This window comes from Labrus bergylta, chromosome 13, assembly GCF_963930695.1.
Source record: "Labrus bergylta chromosome 13, fLabBer1.1, whole genome shotgun sequence".
Lineage (NCBI taxonomy): Eukaryota > Metazoa > Chordata > Actinopteri > Labriformes > Labridae > Labrus > Labrus bergylta.
Window position 1 is genome coordinate 10254176 of NC_089207.1, and position 25604 is coordinate 10279779.

At 41.8% G+C, this 25604-nt stretch overlaps 2 protein-coding genes across 2 annotated transcripts in view; both read right to left on the reverse strand.

Annotated features, from left to right (window-relative positions):
* lats2 (large tumor suppressor kinase 2) overlaps nucleotides 1–10900 on the reverse strand; it is a 29499-nt gene extending 18599 nt beyond the window's left edge. Inside the window, exons 1-2 of the mRNA XM_020631989.3 lie at nucleotides 10716–10900; nucleotides 2383–3083 (exon numbers count right to left, since the gene is read on the reverse strand). Of these exons, the coding sequence (XP_020487645.1) occupies nucleotides 2383–2748 (366 nt within the window). The 5' untranslated portion in view covers nucleotides 2749–3083; nucleotides 10716–10900. The remainder of the gene's footprint in view (nucleotides 1–2382; nucleotides 3084–10715) is intronic.
* A 1953-nt stretch (nucleotides 10901–12853) lies between these two features.
* LOC109982683 (uncharacterized) lies at nucleotides 12854–25173 on the reverse strand. The gene is made up of 2 exons (XM_020632010.3): nucleotides 24821–25173; nucleotides 12854–19482 (listed from the first exon to the last, which is right to left on the reverse strand). The coding sequence occupies exons 1-2, from the start codon at nucleotides 25125–25127 to the stop codon at nucleotides 18164–18166; spliced, it is 1626 nt and encodes a 541-aa protein (XP_020487666.2). The 5' UTR covers nucleotides 25128–25173; the 3' UTR covers nucleotides 12854–18163.
* Nucleotides 25174–25604: the final 431 nt, after the last annotated feature.

Below are 25604 nucleotides of genomic sequence, written 5' to 3' on the forward strand. Positions count from 1 at the left end.
TCCACCCCTTTCTTCTTAAACTATCAAATGTCAAAAAATACCTGCATATCATTATTTGCAACCAGTGTTGATAAATGTCAGACGTGCAATTAGGAAACAAACCAAGGAACTGGAAACGTGACTCAGGGCTAATATTTGCTTTTCTCTAATTGGCTACAGACTACTTTAAAGAGCAGTTTAATATAGTATGTTGAATGAAAATCAATCGATTCATCACTATTTATTTAATTATTTGTAAAGCAGCAATTCATAACAGGTGGCATCTCAAGACTATTTACAAAAACAGCAAATAACAGATACAAATAACAGCTGCCTGGTGAAACTGCTAAAGTCACAGGTGGAATATTGTGGCCGAGGTCGCAGTGCTCTCATTGCTTCACTTAACAGAGCGATGGCCCTAGTATAAAAGAAGCACCAACAAACTTCATATTATTGGTTGTCAGAACTTTGGCTCGGCAGCCTCATAACTCCGGTGTCTGTGGGAGGATTTCTTCAGAGATCTGTGCACGGGCTTGAGTTGAGCATTCTTCACATGCCGAGCTCCATCACAGGGCCCGTCCTCCAGACCTTTAACCACCGATTTACCAAATCTACACTGGAACAGCTGCATTTTGTGATGACATGCTGTGATTAAGTTATTTGCCTTGGTTGATTCTAAACACTACACTTTTATTCTATCTCTCTTTATCTATCCAAATTCATTTGTCAAATTATCTTAAAACGTGTCTCTATATAAAACCATATCTATACCTGTATAGCTCTATTTCTATATCGCTCTGTATCAATTCTAACAATTTATCCACAATATCCATCCTATTATCTATAGATCTCCATGCAGCTATGCAATGTGAAGGTAGTAACCTATTAAATGTTCTAATAATTTTATGTTCACAATTTCAAAACAATGGAGAGAGTTGTCTCCCTCCACCCCGTCCTTCCTAGAGTTGATGCTCACGCAGGTTTCCAGGTCGCTTCAGTATTTAACCAGCTCTGAATCGGTCTTGAAACCTTTCTGCATTCTAGCCTTTCTCCAGTTTTAAAAGCATCTCCAATATTAATCCTATTTTTTACCACATTTCTGATCGTGGAGTTTACTAAAACGGGTAGAATCAGTTCACCTGTTGGTTTGCTGTTTGCCTGGCAAACCGAGGGGCGTCCAAAACGGCCGTGTGGGGGTGCCTTAAAACTGCCTACCTTCTCTGGTCCAAACAAAAACAGACCATACAGGACCAGAATCTAATCTTAGAAGGAGGACATACTGGCTGCTGCATTGTTGTCAAAGCAGCCAGCTCGTCAACATAGCATGTTTCCTTAATGTCTGATCATATAGTAAGGTCACTTATCATTTTATTCAGTAGATATCTTACATATTGCTCCGTTAACTGTCCTCCAACTCAAAAATAAAAGTGAAGTGATCCCTGGTTAACAGCATCCATGTGACACTGTGAATCTGTGATTTCTGAGGCTGAAGGTTAACATGTGAAGGAGGCCCTCACTCTCCCAACTCTCTACAGAGACGTCTGATGACGCTCTCACATTCCTCAAGCTGGACGGAGGGAGTAAACTCCAAACGGTCCACTCTGGAAACCCACCTGATATTTCAACATGACCTAGGCTCAGGCCTGCGTTACATAACCACAGCCAAGTGCACTGTGCAGGGAAAGCTTGTATTGTTTTGCATCTAAGAGCCTGTGGCACTCCTGACTGCTTTCATTAAGAATTCCTGACTGAAGGAGGCAGAGCGACTTCAGACATCTCAGTGAAGTTTACAGAAACAGAGCAACACTTGCCAAGACAACCAACATGTCCATGCACTGTGTTAATACCAACTACAAAACATCTTCAGAGTCTCTTCAATGTGCGATAACATAGTTCAGAATTACAGGAACAATATGAAGTGCAATAGTCTCTGTAACACTTTTCTGCAGAGCTTCCGGCTGAGCTGTTGCTTGTGTTTGCGGCGCTTGTTCCTCTGACAAATTAAGGCCAAGACGTCCAATGTATAAAAATCTTTCATCCTGTCAAATGATATAGTGAAAAACAACACTGATGTGAAACCAGAAAAGATTCAGCGGGAAATGTTTAAATGTCTGGTGAACAGCTGGGGCGTACTGTTGAAGATTTCATAATGTGAATTTCAAATTAATTATTACATTTCTGGAAATACTATTGAGAAAGTGTTTATTTTGGATTTTGTAATTGTGGCTAATCTGGTTAAAAAAAATCTTCTAATATTACACCACTCACTGATTTACAACACGTCCTGGAAGCCAAGAGCACAACCACCCAAATCAAAAGGGATGAATAGCTATACAAAAGTGAACAATTCCAAGCACATAAACGCACACACACATGCATGCTCAAACACTCTGTGAGACTCACCTGGTCACAGCCGGCATTGACCAAATCCTGCAGCATCTGCCGGTTCACCTCCCCGGCTCCTGCAGGGTGTCCTGACCCTGAAGACGGGCCTGACTCGTTGGCAAAGGGCATGAGGGACTTTCTGATTTCTCGAAGGGCATTCTGGTAGTTGTTAAACTTCTGTGGCGGTCGAAGCTGCTGCTGGCGGCTGGCCGTGTCTTTCCCGCTCTTGCAGTCGGCCCCTCTGCCGCCCTCGGTCCGGGAGCTGCCCCCGTGCAGGGCCTGGCTCACAAGCTTGGCCGGCTGCTTCAGACCCTCCTTGATCTCCTGAAGCCTCTGGCGCGTGTTCCCCACATAGGGGGCAGCTGGGAAAGTTTTTGGCCTCATGTCCTCAGTGCCCAGGGCAGGCACCTACTCTAAAAGAGAAACACACACACTGACGCTCACTCCCTCCAAATGATCTCTTTCTGGCTAGCTGACCTAAATAGATAAAAAAAAGCGGGCAGGAGCAGAGAGTCCTCCTCCTCCGTGTCCCGTATTTGTTTGTGTCTCTCTTTGTGTCTGTGATTCCTGCTGATGCTGGTGGGCCAGATGAAGCTGAGGTGTGGTACTACACTCATTCCATGGTGTGGCTTTCAAGGCTCAGGTTCCAGCTTATTCCAGGAAATGCAACCGGTCACGAGGGCACCGCGGAGCCAAACCATGATGCTGCCAATCTCCGCCTGTGGAGGAAGGGATGGAGTTAGAGCGTGGAGACTGTGGTCATGCATAGTGCGCATGTTTTTCTTATTTTCTAAAATTAAAAGCAAGCACTGGGCGGCTTACATCCTGAGAGCAAGAAAGACCTGCCTTTAATGAAAAAATACCAAATATGCAGAAGTGACACAGCAATAAGCTGCAACACACACAAAGTCTACTAGTGCATCGCATCAGAGTATTTATAAACACGACCCATAAAACATGTCAAACAGGTTTTTAATTAGAGGACACTCTTATTTATGGAATTAATATGTTAGTTAATATAATGACTAAAATGGATATGACTTCATACAATCTGAGAACGCTGCCAGTATCATGATAATGAAGGATGCCTCCAGACATACAAAGACTCATTAAAAATAGATCGTTTTGAAATATACTTTCAAAACTTCTTTTGTAAATTATTTTTTGGGGCTTTTTTGCCTTCACTAGACAGGACAGCTGAGGAGAGACAGGAAACACTGGAAGGAGAGAGCGGGGCATGAAGTGTCGAGGCCAGACCCGAACCCACAGCCACCCCGAAGAGGGCCAGAGTCTTCGCACATGGAGCATGACAGCCCCCAGGCTATCCGGCATTTCAGTCAGGGGGTCTAGAAGATGAGTGCATTTCAGTCATTTTTCTGAATTATCTTAATTCACAAGGTGCACATAAAAAAAAAGATCTATCTTCTACCGCAAACAGCAAATATCAGCGGCTGCAAATCGAGCTGCAGCATTAGCTTGATTTTTTAAGTAAGGATTTCTTTCAGTTTTCTTTTCACCTGCTGAATTATCCAAAAAGGTCTCCTCCCACTCCTTGAAATAACCAAAACCAGTAATCTAATGCAGTAAAATGGCTTCAAAGGCAGTTCAAAAATCAGTGTTTCTTGGATGCAATGTAGTAAACAAAGGAGATCAGGTAGGGACTGCCAGCTGAGCTACCACTGACAGCCACATACTGTATTTGAAGTGAACAGTTTTCTAATGTTTGAAAAATTAGGAGATTTTTTACTCATGTGCACCTACTGACAACCATTTTTCACTTAGTTTTTTTCCACACAGAAGACACCCACTTTATTCAATAGCGGCTCAAACAAGACTGGAGGAAAAACATCATAAATTCAAGCTTAACTTACAAAATGGATTTTAGAAATTGTAACTAAATAAGCCAGACTTCACATGGAACGAGAATGAGGCCGGTATGACCTGGAGGTCAGATTCCAGAGATTAGTAGAGCATTTGTAGCACTAATGCATACCTAATGCCTCATTCAAGAATGCTTAGGGTCACTACACACCAACTGCCCCCCCAATTCATAGCTGTGGTTGCAAAATCAGCCCCTGTCACTGCATACTTGAACTACGTGGTCATTGGTAAACACCCCTGTGAGAGCGCAGAGCTCAAACTTGGGGTCAAAACAGAGCAGCGGGCCTCCAACCATACCTCAGCCTCTCTGCCTATGATGCTCCCCTGGGATCAGACATTTAACACAGTTTAACCGCCTTATCTTGGAGTAACATACGCCACATTGGTGTTACTCCTGCAGGGCAGATGGGATGACGTGTGAAATCGATGCACATGTTTCTGTCAGGAGCCTCACGTGAGCGCTCACAGTCCAATGTCAAATACTAGCATCTTAAGGTGACACAATGAGATATGAGGCGCTTCGAGGGAGGACATGGAAAAAAAAAAGTATTTCATCACAACTGTGAATACAAAGCGTATGTGTTCACCAGTGTTCCAATGCAGGAGCTGCTGATCATCTATATTTAGCATCAAAAGTGTATTATCTTCACAATCTAAGAAACGCTTTGCTGTGTCCCCGAAGAATTCACTTCAGTCTAACTTGAAAAGTCTCTGACAGAGAATATCCGCTGGTCTGAGACTATAAAGCCCCAGATGACACACTTCAGTCGGGGGGTCTAGAAGATGAAAAGTTATGCCAGCAGCTCAGTGGAGCTAATTGATGGAATTAGCTGCTAATTTTTGCATTTTCTAAAAAAGTCTTACATGTCATCATGATAGCCCATATAAACTTCAAAGTTGTAAATAAAGCAGGAATCAGAAAGGTAGGATGATCCAGCAACGGTAAGCAAGATTTTAACAGGATCCAATTAAAAGCATGTGAACGCCACGTCCTTCAAATGAGTGTGCGTGCCGTGCACTACTTCTTGATGTATTGTTGTTGAAGCTAACCATATCCAAACTCAAACAGTTTAGTTCAGTCTGCCGCTCTTGTACAGGTTAGCCATCTAATGATTTGGACAGGCTCACACAGATCTAGGATAGTCACAGACAGTTTTATTTGAGCCAGAGCATTTTGGTTTTTTTATATTGTTGTTGGGATGTAAAACGTTAAAACAAATTAAACAACTAAATAATCTAAAAACTTGCCTACACCAGCTTTTATCATTGTGTTGTAATGAAGAGAAGGACATAACTCAAAGTGGGGAAACATCACACATAATAAAGAACCAGGAACATTTTCATTTTTCATAGATTGTGCAACATGTATCGTTTGGCTGTTGTTCAACCTACATTTTATACATGACATTTAGAGCCTATCTCTATTATCATGGCAAAGGCCTTGACAGAAGCCTGAGGAATTGAAAAGCAGGTTGTTCTTCGGTCCAATTATCTTTCTCAGGCCGAGCGGATTCTGTTTGTCTGGCAGGTGATGTCTGAGCTCCACATACCTACCTGGTTTGTTTCCTACACTGACTAAATGCCAGACACACTCACATTCTGGCAGGTTCTGACATGGCTGGGGTTTTACAATCTTGTCTACTATTCCAACCATTTGTTAAGCAATCAACCTTTTATTGATTTGGTTTTATTTCATACAGTGAGATAGGCAGCTAGATTAAGTTAAAGAAACTCAGAACGTCCAATCATTTCAGCCACAAGAACCCTGACACACGTGGAAATAATTTATAAATTGAAGGAGTTTGCAAATCTGTTATTTTTATCTGTCAGGGCATATTTCCGCATGCCCACGAAGCTCTGGCATGAAGAAACGCAACATTATTCACACTTTTTATACACTGTGTTGAAGTGTTTTTAAACTTGCTTGAAGACACTTAAATCTATGGCATTGTCTTCCCACTAAAAGTTAGCTTAAGCTGGCTACACTTTCAACGATTTTAGGCCCCTCCCCCCAAACAAGGCCCAATTTCAGGCTTGTAGTAACCGATTATTTGTCCAAATAGTACTAAAAGTTAGTGCTGTCAATACGATTATTTTGCGGCTCCCGATCGAGTCAGAAGCTTCCCGATTTAAAAATTTAAATATCAATCACGTTTAACATTTTTTTATTTGTTCGGGGGGCTTTTTATACACTTAAACACTTTATTGGAGAGATAGGAATATGGAGTCAGAAATCGGGGAGAGGGAGAGTGGGGAATGACATGCAGGATGGGAGCAACAGGTCAGATTTGAACCCCGGCCATCTGCTTTCCAGGACTTTATCTTCTGTACAAGGGTACTCAAACTCACCACTAGGCCACAAGCGCACAGAGAAACACTGATTTAAACAACACTTTTAAATTGGAATTTAAAGTGGGGATAAATAACACAATGGATTGGGAAAAAAGAGTTAACTACATTGAAAATTATCATTATTGTTTTTCAATTTTAGATATATCATACAGGTTAAAAATGATAAATAAATATGTCCAATTAATGTGTCCTTTTATTAAGACGGTGGCAAAGACTTCAACCATTTGCCCAGGAGTGACTGTCCATTATAAATGCAGAGCAGCACTGGGATCGAGGCGGTCACACTGAAGTAGCCAAACACAAGAAGGCCTTGAACTACCTCCCCACCCGCCTCCTTCCTGGCAGATTTCATCCCTTTGGGCCATTTCTAAGAAGGACACAGCCCTCACTGTGTGTACACATGAAAGTTTGTATGCCTAAAATAATTTATTTTTTTACGTTTGAGGTCGGTCCGGTGGGTGGGCGGGGCGATGGTTGCCAAGCTTCATAAATGTTGCCACATCTCTGGGATCTCTAGCCTCCATTCCTGCGATGCTTTAGGCGCCGCGTCCGACCGATGAGCATTCCATTCCACAAGTAACTACAAGTAAGCTCATACCACCGTTGAATCATGGGACAGTCTATGCTGACCAAAATAAACCAAAAAACAAGAATTATTGAAGATGGCTGTCTGGAAACTGGCTTGGGACAGGGTGTTGGAGCAGGTCAAACCTAAAAATAATAATTACCAGCAGAAAAAAAAATGTGAGGAGACGCTGCTCTGTTCAAATTTTAAACTGTGAAACAAGGAGCTACAAACACCCGGCGGCGTACTTCCATACTTAACCCTAGCCCTTCATCAATACATACCTCAGATTATCTCTTGTTTTATCTGGCTCTAAACCTGACCTCTGACTTATAATCAGACCACACACACGGTGAAAATGGGCTGAGGTGGGAAGTTAAAAAAAAAACCATTTTGAAAATGTGCCCTTTAGGACAATAATCTCATCTGAAAGCATTCTCACCCACAGTCTTCAAATCTTGTTTTATGTTGGATCAGTTCATTAAAAAAAAAAATCTACAACATATGGCCACCTTTCTTGATATTTTCCTGAAAAGGTGGTTTTAACAAATAACATATATCCCAAAGGAGTTTCTTCCAAAACTCAATTCAAAAATGAAGTGGTCTTGCAAAATAAAATCATCATTAACAGATTTTTTATAGATTTTCAGATTAAAAAAAAAACATTCAACAGACTGTCCAACAAAAGCCCTTCTTCATAAAAAAACTGCACTAAGTGGAAAGAATTAAACCCCCTCCCCCCAGATATATCTTTCAAAGAAACAAAAATCCAGTTCCCTTGTGTTTTTTGCTTTTGAAATCTTATTAAGAGTTGTTTGGGATGCAGTTTTTGGTCTCTTGTTGCCTCAGTTCCATTCAGGCTTCCTCACATTTTCCAAAATACTCTGAAGTTTGCTTTTCCCCCAAAATGACCAAATTTTTCCATGTCTTGCAATAAGTTTCAAAGAGATGAAATATGCCCAGAGATCTTCATCTGAACCTAACGTCAGCAGAGGATTTAGTTCATGAGAACCTCAAAGTTATGTTCAAGTCTTCCAGGTTACGGCCCTGATAATATCTAGCTTGTTTGATCTTTTTTAGAGAATCTGGATGGTAATGTTTTTGCTCTTTGCAGATATTATGGAAACTAAAACTTCCTCAATAGCAACTCTGAAGCTTGTGTAGCCCTCGGTAGGTTTGTTGGCTGATCGACTCGCTCTGCTTACATATCTTCCAATCCATATCTTATGTTTACAAACCAAGTTGAGAGAGTTTGCATGTTTTTGTGTTTGATAAAGACAGAAAAAGATTAGCACGTGGGGGAAAAGGGAATGCTTTGATTGTGTTATCATATAATAGAAAGAGCCCGACCGATTATTCAGCCAGCAGATAATATCGGCCGATATTAGCATATCCAGTGACTATCAGTATCGGCTAATTTTATCTCAGATATGCGCCAATATGACTAGATTTATTCACCAGTCAAATAGCATTTCATTTGAGTTTCACTGTATTACACCAGTGGTTATCTTTCACCAGCAGAGGGCGCTAACTGGATAATAACTAGCATCATAACTCTTCAGAGTCAGTGTCAAGCAGTGATGCACGTACGCGCATTTACTTTCCATCATTAAATGTTTTCCAGAAGTGTTTGGTAAGTGTATCTGAGGCATCAAAATGAATGTGTTTATCTGTATCCATCTATCTCTAAAGATTTCATAGATCAAATTCAGATATCGACTGATATATCGGAATCTGATTTTCTGATATCAGTATCGGCCCAAAAAAAATCCCATATGGGTCGGCCCTAATAATAGTTACACATTATGTTTTAATTTCCTAAATGTATTAAGTGACATTTTTCCTCATCCTGACTCATCACATTTTGAAAGAGGAATTGAGAATCTCTGCAATATGAGCTGAGAAATCCGCAAAGACAGTCCATTAGGCATTCAAAACATCTCTTGTGAAATCTTCAGGTGACGTCACAGACACTATACCAGCATTGTTCTACAGTTTGTGGAGCTCAATAATCTCCAGAAACAGACACACATGCACATGGAATTAAACCCAGGCCTTCCCCTGGCACAGCAGCAGCACAGACACCAGAGCCAGAGTTTACATGTAGCAGCCAAAATAGCTGCCTCATCCCAAATATCTTTGCTAGTTTGTCACCTGATTTGTTTCTCTCTAACCTGCTGGTTGACAATAGAACAAACAACAACGCTTAAATAGCCACAGCCAACATCTGCCTGCATCTGTCCAATAGGCTTGCAGTCATCCCTGTGGTTCTTCCCTGACAGATTTCTCTGCACGGCCAGGCAGGATTAAATCCAGCTGTGCAGTCTAGATACTTGACCACACTGTTGCACGATCACTGCATGTTTACAAAAGGCCCGATTGTTTCTAAAATGTGACCTCTCGCCTCAGGAAACACTATCAGGAGCGTGACATTTCTAAATTAATCCTTGGTTTGCATAACTCAGCATGCGGAGGACTCGACTTGGAATTGGAGGCACCTTCCTTCAGGTGAATTGACAACAAATCAAACACCTGAATTGACAGGCAGCAAAAACAACTGGTGATCAAAGTTTGTCAAACAGACAGGGAGAAAGGTGTGTGAGGTGAGTGCATAGTAGTAGTAGTAGTAGTAGTAGTAGCACACCTGAATGAAACACATGGCTGCATCAGTGCCAAACTATGCAGGCCTTCAGGCTTGGGAGTGTAAAATAGGAAATTCAAAACAAATTGTCTGGACTTTTTTCACCCTATTACATTATCCAAACAGGTTATGGTAATTTCTCATCACTGTGTCATAACTGACAAATAAAAGAAACTCAATCTTCTTGATGTTAATTTGGACACACTTTGCCTTTAAATTGTTTTGCCCACATGGGGAAGCATATTACAGGAGGTTTGCATGAACTAAATCACTTACATGATGACAACAACAGGGTATTTAAAATAGAAAATCTTAAGGAGCAAATCTACCTCAGTCACTCTTGGGCCCTTTTCTTATATATATACACACTAGGGCCCCCAACATGAAGTTCTGGGCCCCTTAGAGGTTAAACAAAACAAGATTTGCTTATTTTTTTAAATAGCCCGAGAGGATCCAGCACAAACCATACCCTCCTGTTTCGGGTTTTCAATCTGCATATTTGTGCCAAAGCTTTAAATACCGTTACAAAATGGTGTCTTTGAGTAGTTTACAGTCTTTGCCTGGGGGGCCCCTGGACATTAAACGCAACGGAAACCCCAGTTTTACCATCCCGTGGCCTTCCCCACTGTATCCCCGGCTGGAGAGAGAGAGAGAGAGGGGGGGGGGGAGGCTGAGAGAGGCGCAACACCAGATCAGTCCTCTGCAGAAGCAACCCTGGGGGAGTCCCGTTAACCCTAACTAGTCTTCAAGTTAAAGGGGAAGAATACAAAAAAAAAAAAAAGCATGTACTTCTGTATCCATAACTTCAGCATACCCGTGACGGAACTTTTCCCCCTCAAGAAACAAAGTCGTGGAAATAAGTTTTATACCACCACTCCCCTCCCCAAAAAAAAAAAGTAACTCTCAACTTACCATGTGATAGAAGACCTAGCGAGAATATAACTTCAGATTGGAGAGTAAAATCCCGTCAAATAGCAACGTTTAAAGTCCGTTCGTCGGTCGAAAGGCTCGTTGTAGACGGAGGAGCGAGGTAAATATGATGAAATGAGCCTCCATTTTCTCCCCAAACTGCAGCCTGGATCAGAAATGCAGCACAAAGTTGGACACTCGCTGCATTGTTAACATTCCACAGGTCACGTGACGGACCGACGCACGTCAGCACCGTTACAAAGATCGTCTACTGAGGGCGAGACTCGCTCAGTGGTTTTCTGTTCTGTTTCGGCGAGGAGTAGCTGGTTGTTTGTTGTTGTTGTTGTTGTTGTTGTTGTTGTTGCAGCGGCCAGTGGTGTAGTTGTGCTTCACGAAGATGGTCCTACTGCACTATAAATGTTACCCCAAAAGTGGCCGGTCCAGCAGAGGTTAAACGGCCTCTATTACTATTACTCTCTGATGTAAGCGTGATCTCTCTGGATGAAGTGAATTGGATTAGAAACAGTGACATGTGCATATTTAGTTCATTATTCTTCTATATTTGTACATGGACACTCAATTTCCGCAGCTTGTCTTAAGGGAGTAGTGATTGTTGTGAAATTAACTTTTTTTTTGTAAGTGGCCACTACACTAAAGGCTGAGAAACAACTACATAGTTATGCTTTTTGAGTGAACCATTCCTTATTGTGTGTTTTGGGGTTACACAGCATTGCAGTAGTGTACACGCTGGTTGCTTTTTGTTGTAAAAAAGTTACATAAGGCAGTGCTTTTGTGAGACAAGTAATCTGTTATTTTTTTTTAGAAGTGGGTATACTCCCATATACCTGCTAATACCCTGGACTACACCACTGACAGCAACTTCTTAAACTGCAGTTAATAAGGTCTCAGTGGGCCTACTAGAGATCAGCAACAAGTGTCCCATGTAATTATATCATGTGGATAAAGAAGAAAATAATAACATAATCCGAAGTGCAAATTGTGAAGAGAAATTTATATATATATTATATATATAGAATTTGAAATAACTCCTATGGCATAAGTCTCTATCTGGAGAGAACATTTTTTATGTCGCTTCTTGCTTTGCTGTCTGCTGACCATCGGGTGTCCAAAATCTTAAGTCTTACCCGTAGTGACTGTAAAAAGTAACAGTGTGAGACGTCTTTCTTTTTCGCTCGTCTCTGACCGCACATATTCTAGGCGGGGCTTCCTCCAATACATTTCTCCCTTTGATACATCAAAAAAAAAAAAAAAAAAATATCAGGACATTACTCAGTCACTCCCCTCTGGCCTTGGAATGAGTCTTTACCGATGAGTAAAGCTGTATGAACGCAAATACAAGACTAAAACAAACCAACGAACGAGCAGACAGCCCATTCAATATGAAACTTATTCATCATTGAGGAGGATTTTTTTTTTAAAAAGGAAAGAAAAACACGCAATCCCGAGTTAAGCAAGATTCAAAAGGCTGCTGCATTTCCCCAAACTTTAATTTTCTGATCACAGGAGTAGAAAATAAATATTAATGAACAATAAAGATTGTTAAACGTCTGGAACCCATAAAAGTAACTGCAGTAATTGTTGACATGAGAGGAAAAACAGATTTTCTTATCGCATCGATCTAAAAGCTCTGTGATTATTTTAAAGGAGTAATCGGCAGTAGCTCTGGGACTTAGGAACCAGAGGGTTGTTGGTTCAAATCCCAGTGTGGATCAAAAATAGAAGTTGGTCAGGTAGGCTATATGGAGAGGTGGCAGGTCACATCCCGAGAACTGCCGAGGTGCCCTTGAGCAAGGCACTGAACCGCCAACAGCTCTGGTTCGTTCCCTGCATACAGCAGTGTGTAGCAGCCCTAATCTGACATCTCTCCTTTAATGCATGACCACAGGTCATGTTTGTGAATGTGTATTCGGGCCTGTGTGTGTGAGAAGCATGTCTCTCAATAACAGAGTGTAAAATCAGAATTTCCCCTTGGAGATTAATAAAGTATGTAAAAGTAAAAAAAAAAAATAGTAAACCATCAACCAAATTAATGGAAACCCTACAATCATTCCTTTCACAAGAATGTACATTTCTAAAAACTTGTATTTCCAAATTCTCAACTCATAAGACAACGCCCTGTATGCCTTCAGTGGTGTAGTTTATTCTTTGAAAAGCAGGCACAGAAGTAAATAAATTAAGTAAGAATCTAGCTGCTCCAAACAACAAGCACTTCAGTTCACCAGATTACAGACAACCATGTGCTGAGTAAATTCAATATCTTTAGAAAGGAAGCATGTCTGAAGGTACAAATGTGTTAAGGATATTATATTTCTAAATTCTCAAACATTTCACAACATTTTTACAGAGTAAGTGCTGAATTATTTCTGCTTTGTTTGGAGGAAACGGGAGGATCAGCAGATGTAGGTATCTGCAAAAGTTTAATTCTGATTTATAATAAGTTCTGACGGTGAATTAAGGAAAATGTTTTATTACAGTTCTATAGCTACTTTGTATGGAAGCCTGGAGCGGACAAACATCCATACACTGTAATTTACACAGTTTTCCCGTGCTACAAGGTGCATTTTGGTTGTTTTCTTGAGATCTCAATTTATTTATCTCATTATCTCTGGATAACAACGCTGATTTTCCCGAGAAAATGAGTTAAACACAGTACCTTTACTCCGCCGCCAGGGGAGTTCTCAATCAAAACAATACAAAAGATGAAATAGAGGCTGGCAAGGAATCATGCTGATTCTCTCTCCCCTCCCCATCCCCAATGAAAACAAACTGAGTCGATCGTAGTCAAGAAAAACGGGCAAAACCGACCTGAGGAAGAGAATATGTTTACAGAAGAGCTAATGTATCCGAGTATAATTTACATCACGCTTTTATCACAGCAGCACACACAGCAACAGCAGCTTTCAGTAGCAGCTCACGCTTCCTTATGCAGCGGTCTGGGATGTAGCATTTCCATGGCAACGATAAACATGTCGTGTCTGTCATAATAACTGTTGGAAATATTTGAGGTAATGGAAGTATTAAAAAAAATAATAACAGGTTTAGTCCATTTTATTTAAGATATTTTACTGTGAAAATTTCACGTACTGTACCTTTAATTTCCAGAGATGTCCCTTGAACTGTGAATCTTTTTTTGCTGTGATGTGTTGTTTCACCTTTGGCATGCTGAATGTCCGGTCTGCACAGCAAATTGACCTTTTTATGAACTAATAAAGAAACCTAGATCTTGAGATTCTTGAGAAAGCGAAGCCATTACAAGGGAGACAGAGTTGAATAAAATGTATGTATGCACGTCCGGCTTTGTACAAACTACCTACAAAACATTCTCTTCCAACTGAAAACCATCAACTCTGATTAGGGCTTCTGGAAGGTTGCAATAAAAGTAAAGGTGGAAATTAAAACGTAGGCCGAATAAACAATGGCTTTCCAGGCCTCCAACTATGTCAAAGGATGAAACCAGTGTCCAGTGAACTCATTTTTCAGAAGGGCTCCAACACTGGCAACATGTAAAGGCATTTTCCAACTATAAACCTTTTTTAGACAGACAGGTGGACAAGGTGTCACACAATCCATAACCATCATGGAGTTAAAAAAAACAACAACAGTACCAGCTAAACAACAACAAAAAGAGGACATCACATAGGATTGGTTTGGTAAAAGGAGCCTTGAAGATTTAAGTTATGAGCACATGAAACATATAACAGAACAGGAAAGATACACAGCCACCCATGGAAAGGAACATCGAGTGGAAAACAGAAGGCACATTCCACTTTGAGCTACCATAGCATGCTTACGCTAACCGCACACCAACTGCTTATTAAGCAACACCTTTTAAAGCCCTTAACTGCACTGAGCTACTTCAGCCTCTAGTCTAGACCCTAACCCTTCCCATCATGTATTGATCAAATATTCAAATATTCTCCTCAGTTGACTCCCGTCCCTTAACTGAACCACTTTTGTAACACTTGAACCCCTGAAGGTTATTTTCCATAACTACTTGACATCATTTGGAGTTTATACGCATTAAATGGTAAAAGGATGGATATTAGGAAAGATGACGAAAGATGGGAACTTTTCTCGCCGTACACACGCGCTAAGTGAATAATCATAAGAGATGCTTTGTTAACATTTGAGCGCAGACTGTTTATGCATGTTTAGCTTAGACACCAAGCCAGAAGTAGTTTAAAACACAGGCGGATTTGTAAAAGCAGAACAAGCTTTACAAACTAAGGCACCAGCCGGACAACTAAAGACTCATTTCAATGAGATGATTTCTTAAAGATGTAGCCGATTTTCCAGTTAATGTCGATAAATCCACAAACAGAATCGGAGACGAGAGGACAGCCCTGGTGGAGGTCGACACGCTCAGGGAAGCTTACTGGTTTTGTGCTGAGAATGCAGACACAACTATCACTTTGGTCATACAGGGACATGATGGCTAGAAGCCACGCCCCCAGGACCCCATACTCCTGCAGGACACCCCACATGACCCACCCGAGGGACACAATCATAAGCCTTCTCCAGGGCTACAAACTACAAGTAGACCGGATGAGTCTAATCCCATTGCCCCAGAGAAGCCCTGCAAGGGTAAAGAGCTGGTCCACTGTCCAATGGTCCAGGGCCGAATAGCCCAGATAGTTAGAGCACACCCTCCGGTCCCCCTTTTAAAAATGGGAACCCCAACCTCAGCCAATTCTTTAGCTTACATTTGACAAATTATCAAAAACATACAAAAATGTATTTAAAGGCCACATATTGTCTTGTTCTAAATCCACTCTGATCCTGTACTTGATCATGCCTATAAACCCCTCTATTTCAGCCCTGCTCAGAACAGGCTGTTTCTGTGTCTGTAGCTTTAAATGTAAATGAGCTGTGACTGACCACGCCCCCTCTTTGGAAGGGCTTGGGTGTACTCTGGCTTTCTCGCACCATGTCCTATTGTTTACAGTGAGAAAGCAGACTAAGAGGGCAGAACAAACACCTAGCTGTGGGAGTGTCACCCACCTGGGGGAGGGGTTACTGCCCTTTGTGATGTCAGGAAGAGAAAATCTCCAAACGGCCTGTTTGAGCACACATTTTCTGAAAAGTGGAGCAGGAAAAAGATGGAGAGGATGGACTTTTCTCATCATTGGGGGTTTTGTAGACAGACTAGGGACACAAATTAGTGGAAGTAAAACAGGAAATGTATTTTGCAATATATGTGACCTTTAAATGGTTGCGTATATTTTTTTGAAAACAGCCTTTAGGTTTGTTCTTGAACCAACAGAAACATCTCTGTGATGCCTAATCGTGCTCCAAAACAGTTACAATCAATTAGAACAGAAAACAGTGAACAAAGCCGATGAGAGTTTAAACTATGACTGATGAGATGTTCATTTTTCAAGTGCCAAAGCACACGTGCTAAACTACACAAAGCTTTAATTAAACAGTCGCCAACATGCTGGTTGCCTTTGGGGATTCGTTCCTGTTTATGAACAGCATGTGTTTCACTCATTTGTAATGACACTTTGATTTGGTGTGACTACAGAGAATCGCAGAAGCATGTTGCGGAGAAAGGCGCTTAATTTAGTACACAAACGCCTACTTATGAGGAGTTGTACTTTGGGAACTGCCAGCAGCAAAATGTTATGAGTTTGTCCTCTTCCCTGCAGTGGGATTTCAAGCTACGCTATGGAAAGCGAACACGTAAACATGGGAATTAACCCAAATATTTCCTTCCCAACATGCTTCATATACATTTCAATTTAAATGGGAAACACTGAGTAGGAATACTTAAAAAATCCAACCAACACGTGATTATTAACACTTGTTGTGTTGTAAATATTGACATCCTTTAAACCTCTGAGTGGACCCCAGTTCTGACTCTCCAACAGTGCTGTATTGTAGTTAATCCTAACAGCTGTCACCTGGGAGTTTAAGAATTGTACAAATTCATCAATACCAGGAAAGACGTGATAAAGTAAAATATCTGCCATTCCAAGATTTTTGTTCTTCAGGAAGCTATGACTAAAAATTCCTGGAAATGAGCTGCGTTTCTACTAAGCCAGGAAGTACAGAAGTTAAGTCACACAAGCCTCTGACAATCAAGTAGTAAAAGTGGTACATTTGTTTGTGCTATCAGGTAGCCAGTCTTCCTGCAGTGTTTGTATTCTGTTCTTCTGAAGTCTGTATGACCGGTATGAATGTGAGAAAATGTCAGAAGAGGTTAGTGTACGCTTTTAGAACCTTTGAGAAGTTAAAGGAGCCGCTTTGTTTTAAACATGAGGCCAGTAAGAAAACACCTTAACTAACAGTACATTATTCCTTTTGGCCACCAGGGGGGCGACTCTGCTGGATGCAAAAAGAAGTGTGAAGGAAGTTATTCTACTTCTTGCAGGAAAACAGTCTGTGTGAAGAACAAAAGAGGCAGAAGCCAATCCAATCTGCTGTAATGCAATCCTAAAACCCATCTGAAGACAATTTAGCTTTCATTAAGTTATTTTTTTTTAAGATATCTTCATGCAAGTGCAGCTAGCAACTCTCTCTTAAATGCTGTTTCCTAAATCCTCAAGTGGCTAGTTTGACTTGCAATGCTTGCAAAAGGTTTTGACGGAAATCCTTTGTAGCTAACTGAAAACCCCATTAAGTTGGTCATGGTTATATTATCTTCAGACGACAGCTGATAGTAGTGTTGTAGTCAAGGCCACACTAACCGAGACCAAGACATACCAGAGACCAGAGTGCTCCGAGACCGAGACATTTAGGGACTCAGACTAAGTCAAGACCGAGACCGAGACCAAGGCAGGGCGAGACCGAGGCAAGACCAAGACAATAAATATCAATGAAAAATCATCCACTTAGTTTGGGGTGTTTTCCTTCCAATCACAGTAATGGCGTTGAAGAATAGCCAATCAGTGGTGGTCTTGATTTAAAATCTGGAGTCCACCCAGTCCGAGACCGAGATAAGACAGTGTAAAAATGCTTTTGATTCCGAAACGAGACCTTCAAAAAGTGGCCTCAAGATACTACCACACTAGCTGATGGGTTCTGAGATTGGAGATGTGGCAATGTGTATCCCACTCTTTTTAAAAGTGTTGTCCCTTCTGACCTTCATGATACAAACGGCACTTTATATACCTCTGTCAAGGGGAATCAAAAATGCATTTAAAGGGCACATTTTCCACACTGTTGTTGTTCCACACTTCAATAAAAATAACACCTTCTGCAAGCCTGTCATTCTCTCTCAGTTGCGTTGCATAATGTAAGGACATCATATCTCATATCAGACCAGCCAACATAACAGGAAGTCACATACACTGAGAGTGAAAATAAGAGCAGATAAGTATGTCGTTCATTTCTGTAGTAAGGAAGATGAAGTGTGAGAACATGAGTTAAGGTCCAAAGCAGTATAGGGAACTCAGTGCCCGGACAGCACTAAGGATTTTTTAAATAAGTCACTCTAGCGGAGCAGCAGAGATGCACAGGTTGTTTAAGGCACAGGCAACTTGCACAATCTTATCAAAGGTTGAGAGGTTTGACGTGCGCTCAGAGGTCGTGGTGAAGGGGCTCTCGACGGGGCCTGTGAGCATGGCGTACCTCTGCTTCACAATGGAGATCACCCTCTCCACGTGCCTCTGCACACTCAGCGTCCCAGAGGAAGAATCAGTGAGGGTTGAGCCCTCTGAGCTCCCGTAGCTCCTGGCAATTTTAAATATTGCTCCCCTGGCGGCAACAGAATCTGCAATGTCAAGATCACGGTTTGCCAGCACAACATCTCCTGGAAGAAGCTTGCACAAGAAGCCACAGCCTTCAGCCAGGCCTTTATCACTGACGTTTCCCAGAACGCCCCTGGAGACGAAGGTGACAACGCCTTGAGGAGCCACACCAATTAGATACTTTAACACATTATAGCTCATCCCCATCCCATGCTGTAGTTGCTGCTGGTTTCCCCGGGAAACTGGCTCCTCAAAGGGTACCGTGAAACAGTCTATGATGACAGCGCAGTCGGGGTGAGAGGCACAGAGAGCCGCAGGGAGGTTCTTCCTGAGCTCAGCTCTGGAGGGCCAAAAGACAGCCGTCGGCACCAAAGTGGAGGACATGATGTTCACCATCTGGTGAACAGTTCTGGTTACCATGCTGACTTTAATACCGAAGCGATAGGCCAGGTCTTGGTTGCGAAGGTCCAGGCGGAGTCGCATCAGGGTAAGCAGCAGCTGCTGGAACTTGGAGAGCTTCATGTTCTTCATCCCATCCATATGAGGAGCCAGCAGCCACATGACTGTCTCTAGGACAAAGAAGTTTGGTAGACCGGTGTAAAACTTCACTTTCTCTGCATCGTTCCTTAAAGAGCTCTCAGAGAGCGACATTCTCTCCACAGACTCCCTGAGGGCCTGGTTCTCCTTCTTCAGGGCTTTCAGGAGGTCGTCAAAGTTCCCTTGTGCATCAGACGTCTGAGCAAACTTTCCTTTCTTGCTGTCACTCATAGACTCATCATAATCCTCATCGTCTTCATCTGTGCTGATAGAAGAGGAAGCACTCTCCTCCACATGTCTCTGTTGCTCCCTCTCTTCAGGATGCTTGTCCTGGCCCTGCTCTCCTGACACAGAGCTGCCCTGACCCTGCAGGAACAACAAAGCGTTTGCCGCCTCTACACGAGCTTCCTGCTTGTCCAGCACCTCCAAGGCACCCGGCTCCTTCATCTCTGGGGATAAGGGAACTGATGTGAACACAGAAGGAACATAATCTGGTGAACGGGGATTCTTCACCTGTTTACCTGCATGTGGGGAAAGAAGATGTGGTTGGCGGGGAGGTGGTGAACATTTTAAGAATTTGAATTGCTTATTACTGTATATCCCCAGATAACTGAGGGAACCTTCCCAAGTGATTAATAAAGGTTATATTTATCTCTTTTTGTGTCAGTGAAGGCTGCCTTGTTTTTCTCTGTAGGCTACGTCTCATTTTTTCATTGTTCTACCATTATGATTGCAGCTTTGTGTGGCACTTGTGTTTGAGACAAAAAGTTGTATCCTTCTCCTCAACTGAGTTAATGCATCCATTAAAAACCACCATGGAAAATTACGACATGAAAAACACAAGAGCCAGTAAGCTAAATAATAAAACAAAGACATGAACTGTTGTCCAACAATATGTTTACATTAAAATGTGTATCTATTTTTAAAATGTATTAAAAACTAAACTGTCACTGGGATGCAAGTTTGTGCATCTTAATGAATAGCAGGCTTCAGTGCTGCACAATTAATCGCAAATTCATCATTATCGCAGTATGAGAATTTGCAAAAAACACATCGCAAAAATCTGAATTTAGTGTGATAATCAAAATAATTTATTTTACAGAAACAAGTGAAACATTCTACCACAGTTTGGTTCTACCCACCAGGTGGGAGCCAGGGTTTACTAACCATTCTTTAACGCTATTTTTATAGTCAGCTAGCAGCTAGCTAGCAGCTACACGCAGATTTATTGGTACCGGGTTTCGATGTCTTGATTTGAATTAATCTGCTGTAATTTCAGGTTTTTAGCTTTTGGCATATAAAAAAGTGACTTCTAATAACTTCACGTACACTGTGACTTTGATAACTACAAGTTAAATATATTGAATTAATGTCGATTATGACTATAACTTGATGATTTAGATTATCATTGTGTGCAGGCAATTTTATTAAACTGTTGTAACATTACATACGTTACCCTGGTTAATTACGACACTTGCTCATACATTTAATCAAACCGTATTTAGAGAGAGCAATAATCAAAAATACCTACTCTTAAAATATCCACCGGTCTGTAAATCAAACAAAACAATACGATATAAAACAGAAAGTACAGTCCGTGTCCTGCAGTCATACCTGAGATGAAGTGATAACAGTCATACCTGAGATGAAGTGAGAACAGTCGTACCTGAGATGAAGTGAGTACAGTCATACCTGAGATGAAGTGAGAACAGTCGTACCTGAGATGAAGTGAGTACAGTCGTACCTGAGATGGAGTGAGAACAGTCGTACCTGAGATGAAGTGAGAACAGTCGTACCTGAGATGAAGTGAGAACAGTCGTACCTGAGATGAAGTGAGAACAGTCGTACCTGAGATGAAGTTAGAACAGTCGTACCTGAGATGAAGTTAGAACAGTCGTACCTGAGATGAAGTGAGTACAGTCGTACCTGAGATGAAGTGAGAACAGTCGTACCTGAGATGAAGTAAATACAGTCATACCTGAGATGAAGTGAGAACAGTCATGAAGTGAGTACAGTCGTACCTGAGATGAAGTGAGTACAGTCGTACCTGAGATGAAGTGAGAACAGTCGTACCTGAGATGAAGTGAGAACAGTCGTACCTGAGATGAAGTGAGAACAGTCGTACCTGAGATGAAGTGAGAACAGTCGTACCTGAGATGAAGTGAGAACAGTCATGAAGTGAGTACAGTCGTACCTGAGATGAAGTGAATACAGTCGTACCTGAGATGAAGTGAGAACAGTCATGAAGTGAGAACAGTCATACCTGAGATGAAGTGAGTACAGTCGTACCTGAGATGAAGTGAGAACAGTCGTACATGAGATGAAGTGAGTACAGTCGTACCTGAGATGAAGTGAGAACAGTCGTACCTGAGATGAAGTGAGTACAGTCTTACCTGAGATGAAGTGAGTACAGTCATACCTGAGATGAAGTGAGTACAGTCGTACCTGAGATGAGATGAAGTGAGAACAGTCATACCTGAGATGAAGTGAGTACAGTCATACCTAAGATTAAGTGAAAACAGTTGTACCTGAGATGAAGTGAGTACAGTCTGAGATAAAGTGAGAACAGTCATACCTGAGATGAGATGAAGTGAGAACAGTCATACCTGAGATGAAGTGAGTACAGTCATACCTGAGATGAAGTGAGTACAGTCATACCTGAGATGAAGTGATAACAGTCGTACCTGAGATGAAGTGAGTATAGTCTGAGATGAAGTGAGAACAGTCATACCTGAGATGAGATGAAGTGAGAACAGTCATACCTGAGATGAAGTGAGTACAGTCATACCTGAGATGAAGTGAGTACAGTCGTACCTGAGATGAAGTGAGTACAGTCGTACCTGAGATGAGATGAAGTGAGAACAGTCATACCTGAGATGAAGTGAGTACAGTCGTACCTGAGATGAAGTGAGTACCGTCGTACCTGAGATGAAGTGAGTACAGTCGTACCTGAGATGAAGTGAGTACCGTCGTACCTGAGATGAAGTGAGTACAGTCATACCTGAGATGAAGTGAGTACAGTCGTACCTGAGATGAGATGAAGTGAGAACAGTCATACCTGAGATGAAGTGAGTACAGTCGTACCTGAGATGAAGTGAGTACCGTCGTACCTGAGATGAAGTGAGTACAGTCATACCTGAGATGAAGTGAGTACCGTCGTACCTGAGATGAAGTGAGTACAGTCATACCTGAGATGAAGTGAGTACAGTCGTACCTGAGATGAAGTGAGTACAGTCGTACCTGAGATGAAGTGAGAACAGTCATACCTGAGATGAAGTGAGAACAGTCGTACCTCAGATGAGATGAAGTGAGAACAGTCATACCTGAGATGAGATTAAGTGAGAACAGTCATACCTGAGATGAAGTGAGTACAGTCGTACCTGAGATGAAGTGAGAACAGTCATACCTGAGATGAGATGAAGTGAGAACAGTCATACCTGAGATGAAGTGAGTACAGTCATACCTGAGATGAAGTGAGAACAGTCATACCTGAGATGAAGTGAGTACAGTCGTACCTGAGATGAAGTGAGTACAGTCTGAGATGAAGTGAGAACAGTCTGAGATGAAGTGAGTACAGTGGTACCTGAGATGAAGTGAGTACAGTCGTACCTGAGATGAAGTGAGTACAGTCTGAGATGAAGTGAGTACAGTCGTACCTGAGATGAAGTGAGTACAGTCTGAGATGAAGTGAGAACAGTCATACCTGAGATGAAGTGAGTACAGTCTGAGATGAAGTGAGTACAGTCGTACCTGAGATGAAGTGAGTACAGTCTGAGATGAAGTGAGAACAGTCGTACCTGAGATGAAGTGAGTACAGTCTGAGATGAAGTGAGTACAGTCGTACCTGAGATGAAGTGAGTACAGTCTGAGATGAAGTGAGAACAGTCATACCTGAGATGAAGTGAGTACAGTCTGAGATGAAGTGAGTACAGTCTGAGATGAAGTGAGAACAGTCATACCTGAGATGAAGTGATAACAGTCGTACCTGAGATGAAGTGAGTACAGTCTGAGATGAAGTGAGAACAGTCTGAGATGAAGTGAGTACAGTCTGAGATGAAGTGAGTACAGTCTGAGATGAAGTGAGAACAGTCATACCTGAGATGAAGTGAGTACAGTCTGAGACGAAGTGAGAACAGTTATACCTGAGATGAAGTGAGTACAGTCATACCTGAGATGAAGTGAGAACAGTCATACCTGAGATGAAGTGAGAACAGTCATACCTGAGATGAAGTGAGTACAGTCTGAGACGAAGTGAGAACAGTCATACCTGAGATGAAGTGAGTACAGTCTGAGATGAAGTGAGAACAGTCATACCTGAGATGAAGTGAGTACAGTCTGAGATGAAGTGAGTACAGTCTGAGATGAAGTGAGAACAGTCTGAGATGAAGTGAGAACAGTCATACCTGAGATGAAGTGAGTACAGTCTGAGATGAAGTGAGAACAGTCATACCTGAGATGAAGTGAGTACAGTCTGAGATGAAGTGAGTACAGTCTGAGATGAAGTGAGTACAGTCTGAGATGAAGTGAGTACAGTCTGAGATGAAGTGAGAACAGTCTGAGATGAAGTGAGAACAGTCATACCTGAGATGAAGTGAGTACAGTCTGAGATGAAGTGAGAACAGTCGTACCTGAGATGAAGTGAGAACAGTTATACCTGAGATGAAGTGAGTACAGTCATACCTGAGATGAAGTGAGTACAGTCTGAGATGAAGTGAGAACAGTCATACCTGAGATGAAGTGAGAACAGTCATACCTGAGATGAAGTGAGTACAGTCTGAGACGAAGTGAGAACAGTCATACCTGAGATGAAGTGAGTACAGTCTGAGATGAAGTGAGTACAGTCTGAGATGAAGTGAGAACAGTCTGAGATGAAGTGAGAACAGTCATACCTGAGATGAAGTGAGTACAGTCTGAGATGAAGTGAGAACAGTCATACCTGAGATGAAGTGAGTACAGTCTGAGATGAAGTGAGAACAGTCATACCTGAGATGAAGTGAGTACAGTCTGAGACGAAGTGAGAACAGTCATACCTGAGATGAAGTGAGTACAGTCTGAGATGAAGTGAGTACAGTCTGAGATGAAGTGAGAACAGTCTGAGATGAAGTGAGAACAGTCATACCTGAGATGAAGTGAGTACAGTCTGAGATGAAGTGAGAACAGTCGTACCTGAGATGAAGTGAGAACAGTTATACCTGAGATGAAGTGAGTACAGTCATACCTGAGATGAAGTGAGTACAGTCTGAGATGAAGTGAGAACAGTCATACCTGAGATGAAGTGAGAACAGTCATACCTGAGATGAAGTGAGTACAGTCTGAGACGAAGTGAGAACAGTCATACCTGAGATGAAGTGAGTACAGTCTGAGATGAAGTGAGAACAGTCATACCTGAGATGAAGTGATAACAGTCGTACCTGAGATGAAGTGAGTACAGTCTGAGATGAAGTGAGTACAGTCTGAGATGAAGTGAGTACAGTCTGAGATGAAGTGAGAACAGTCTGAGATGAAGTGAAGTGAGTACAGTCGTACCTGAGATGAAGTGAGAACAGTCGTACCTGAGATGAAGTGAGTACAGTCGTACCTGAGATGAAGTGAGTACAGTCGTACCTGAGATGAAGTGAGAACAGTCGTACCTGAGATGAAGTGAGAACAGTCGTACCTGAGATGAAGTGAGTACAGTCGTACCTGAGATGAAGTGAGTACAGTCGTACCTGAGATGAAGTGAGTACAGTCGTACCTGAGATGAAGTGAGTACAGTCGTACCTGAGATGAAGTGAGAACAGTCGTACCTGAGATGAAGTGAGTACAGTCTGAGATGAAGTGAGAACAGTCATACCTGAGATGAAGTGAGTACAGTCGTACCTGAGATGAAGTGAGTACTACACAGCCGACTGCCGTCGTTAGGCACCCAGCCCTCTCGGTTCACAGCAGCTATCCAGCGCTGCTTCCTCTCGGGGTCCCGGGGAAACCGGTAGAAAGATAACGTGGTGCCCGGTGTCCTTCTGTTCCTACAGCCTGCCACCACACATGTGTGAACCATAGTAAGGCCACGGAGAAGCGTGGAGGTGTGCGCTACTATTTGCTGGGTGTTTTGACTCCCAAAATGGTGGCCGACCAGAGGATGAAAAAAAAAAAAAATGTTTGCGATGTCATCAACTGTCGTTTGCATGCGCTGATCTGATTGGACAATGTGTGCTCTACGTCACTGAAATGTGATCCTTGATGCTGCAGAGCAAGTGGGTCCTCGACAGAGCTAATGGTCCCAAATGAAAACAAATCAAGCCAAATATTTTCAGTTAAACATAAAAAAAAAAAAAAAAAAACACAATTTACCGTAAAACTTCAAATAAACGCTCATCAGTCTCTTTTACTTACCCGATGTTACTTTACGTTTTGACAACTAAAGGCAGGTCTTAATGAGAGGCCCCTCTGCATTGTGTTTATTAGTTTGCAGATCAATAATATAATAACGAAAATGTCTGCCCCTCTCCCACACAGTGCAGCATATTGGTATGAACTTACAAAGTCAGTGATTTATAATTGAATTTGTTTATCTTGATTTTGTGCACATTTAAATATTCTTTGTTGTAAATGTAATATTTCATAGTCTTTTCCATCTTTGCTGTGCATTCGTTTTGTTTAAAAA

Excerpts from the sequence above, each read along its gene's own strand:
- LOC109982683 (XM_020632010.3), bottom strand. The coding sequence starts at position 25,127 with ATGCAAACGACAGTTGATGACATCGCAAACATTTTTTTTTTTTTTCAT. Across the intron at positions 19,483-24,820 it reads TAGTACTCACTTCATCTCAG|GTAAACAGGTGAAGAATCCC; the intron begins GTACGACTGTAC and ends CCCCACATGCAG.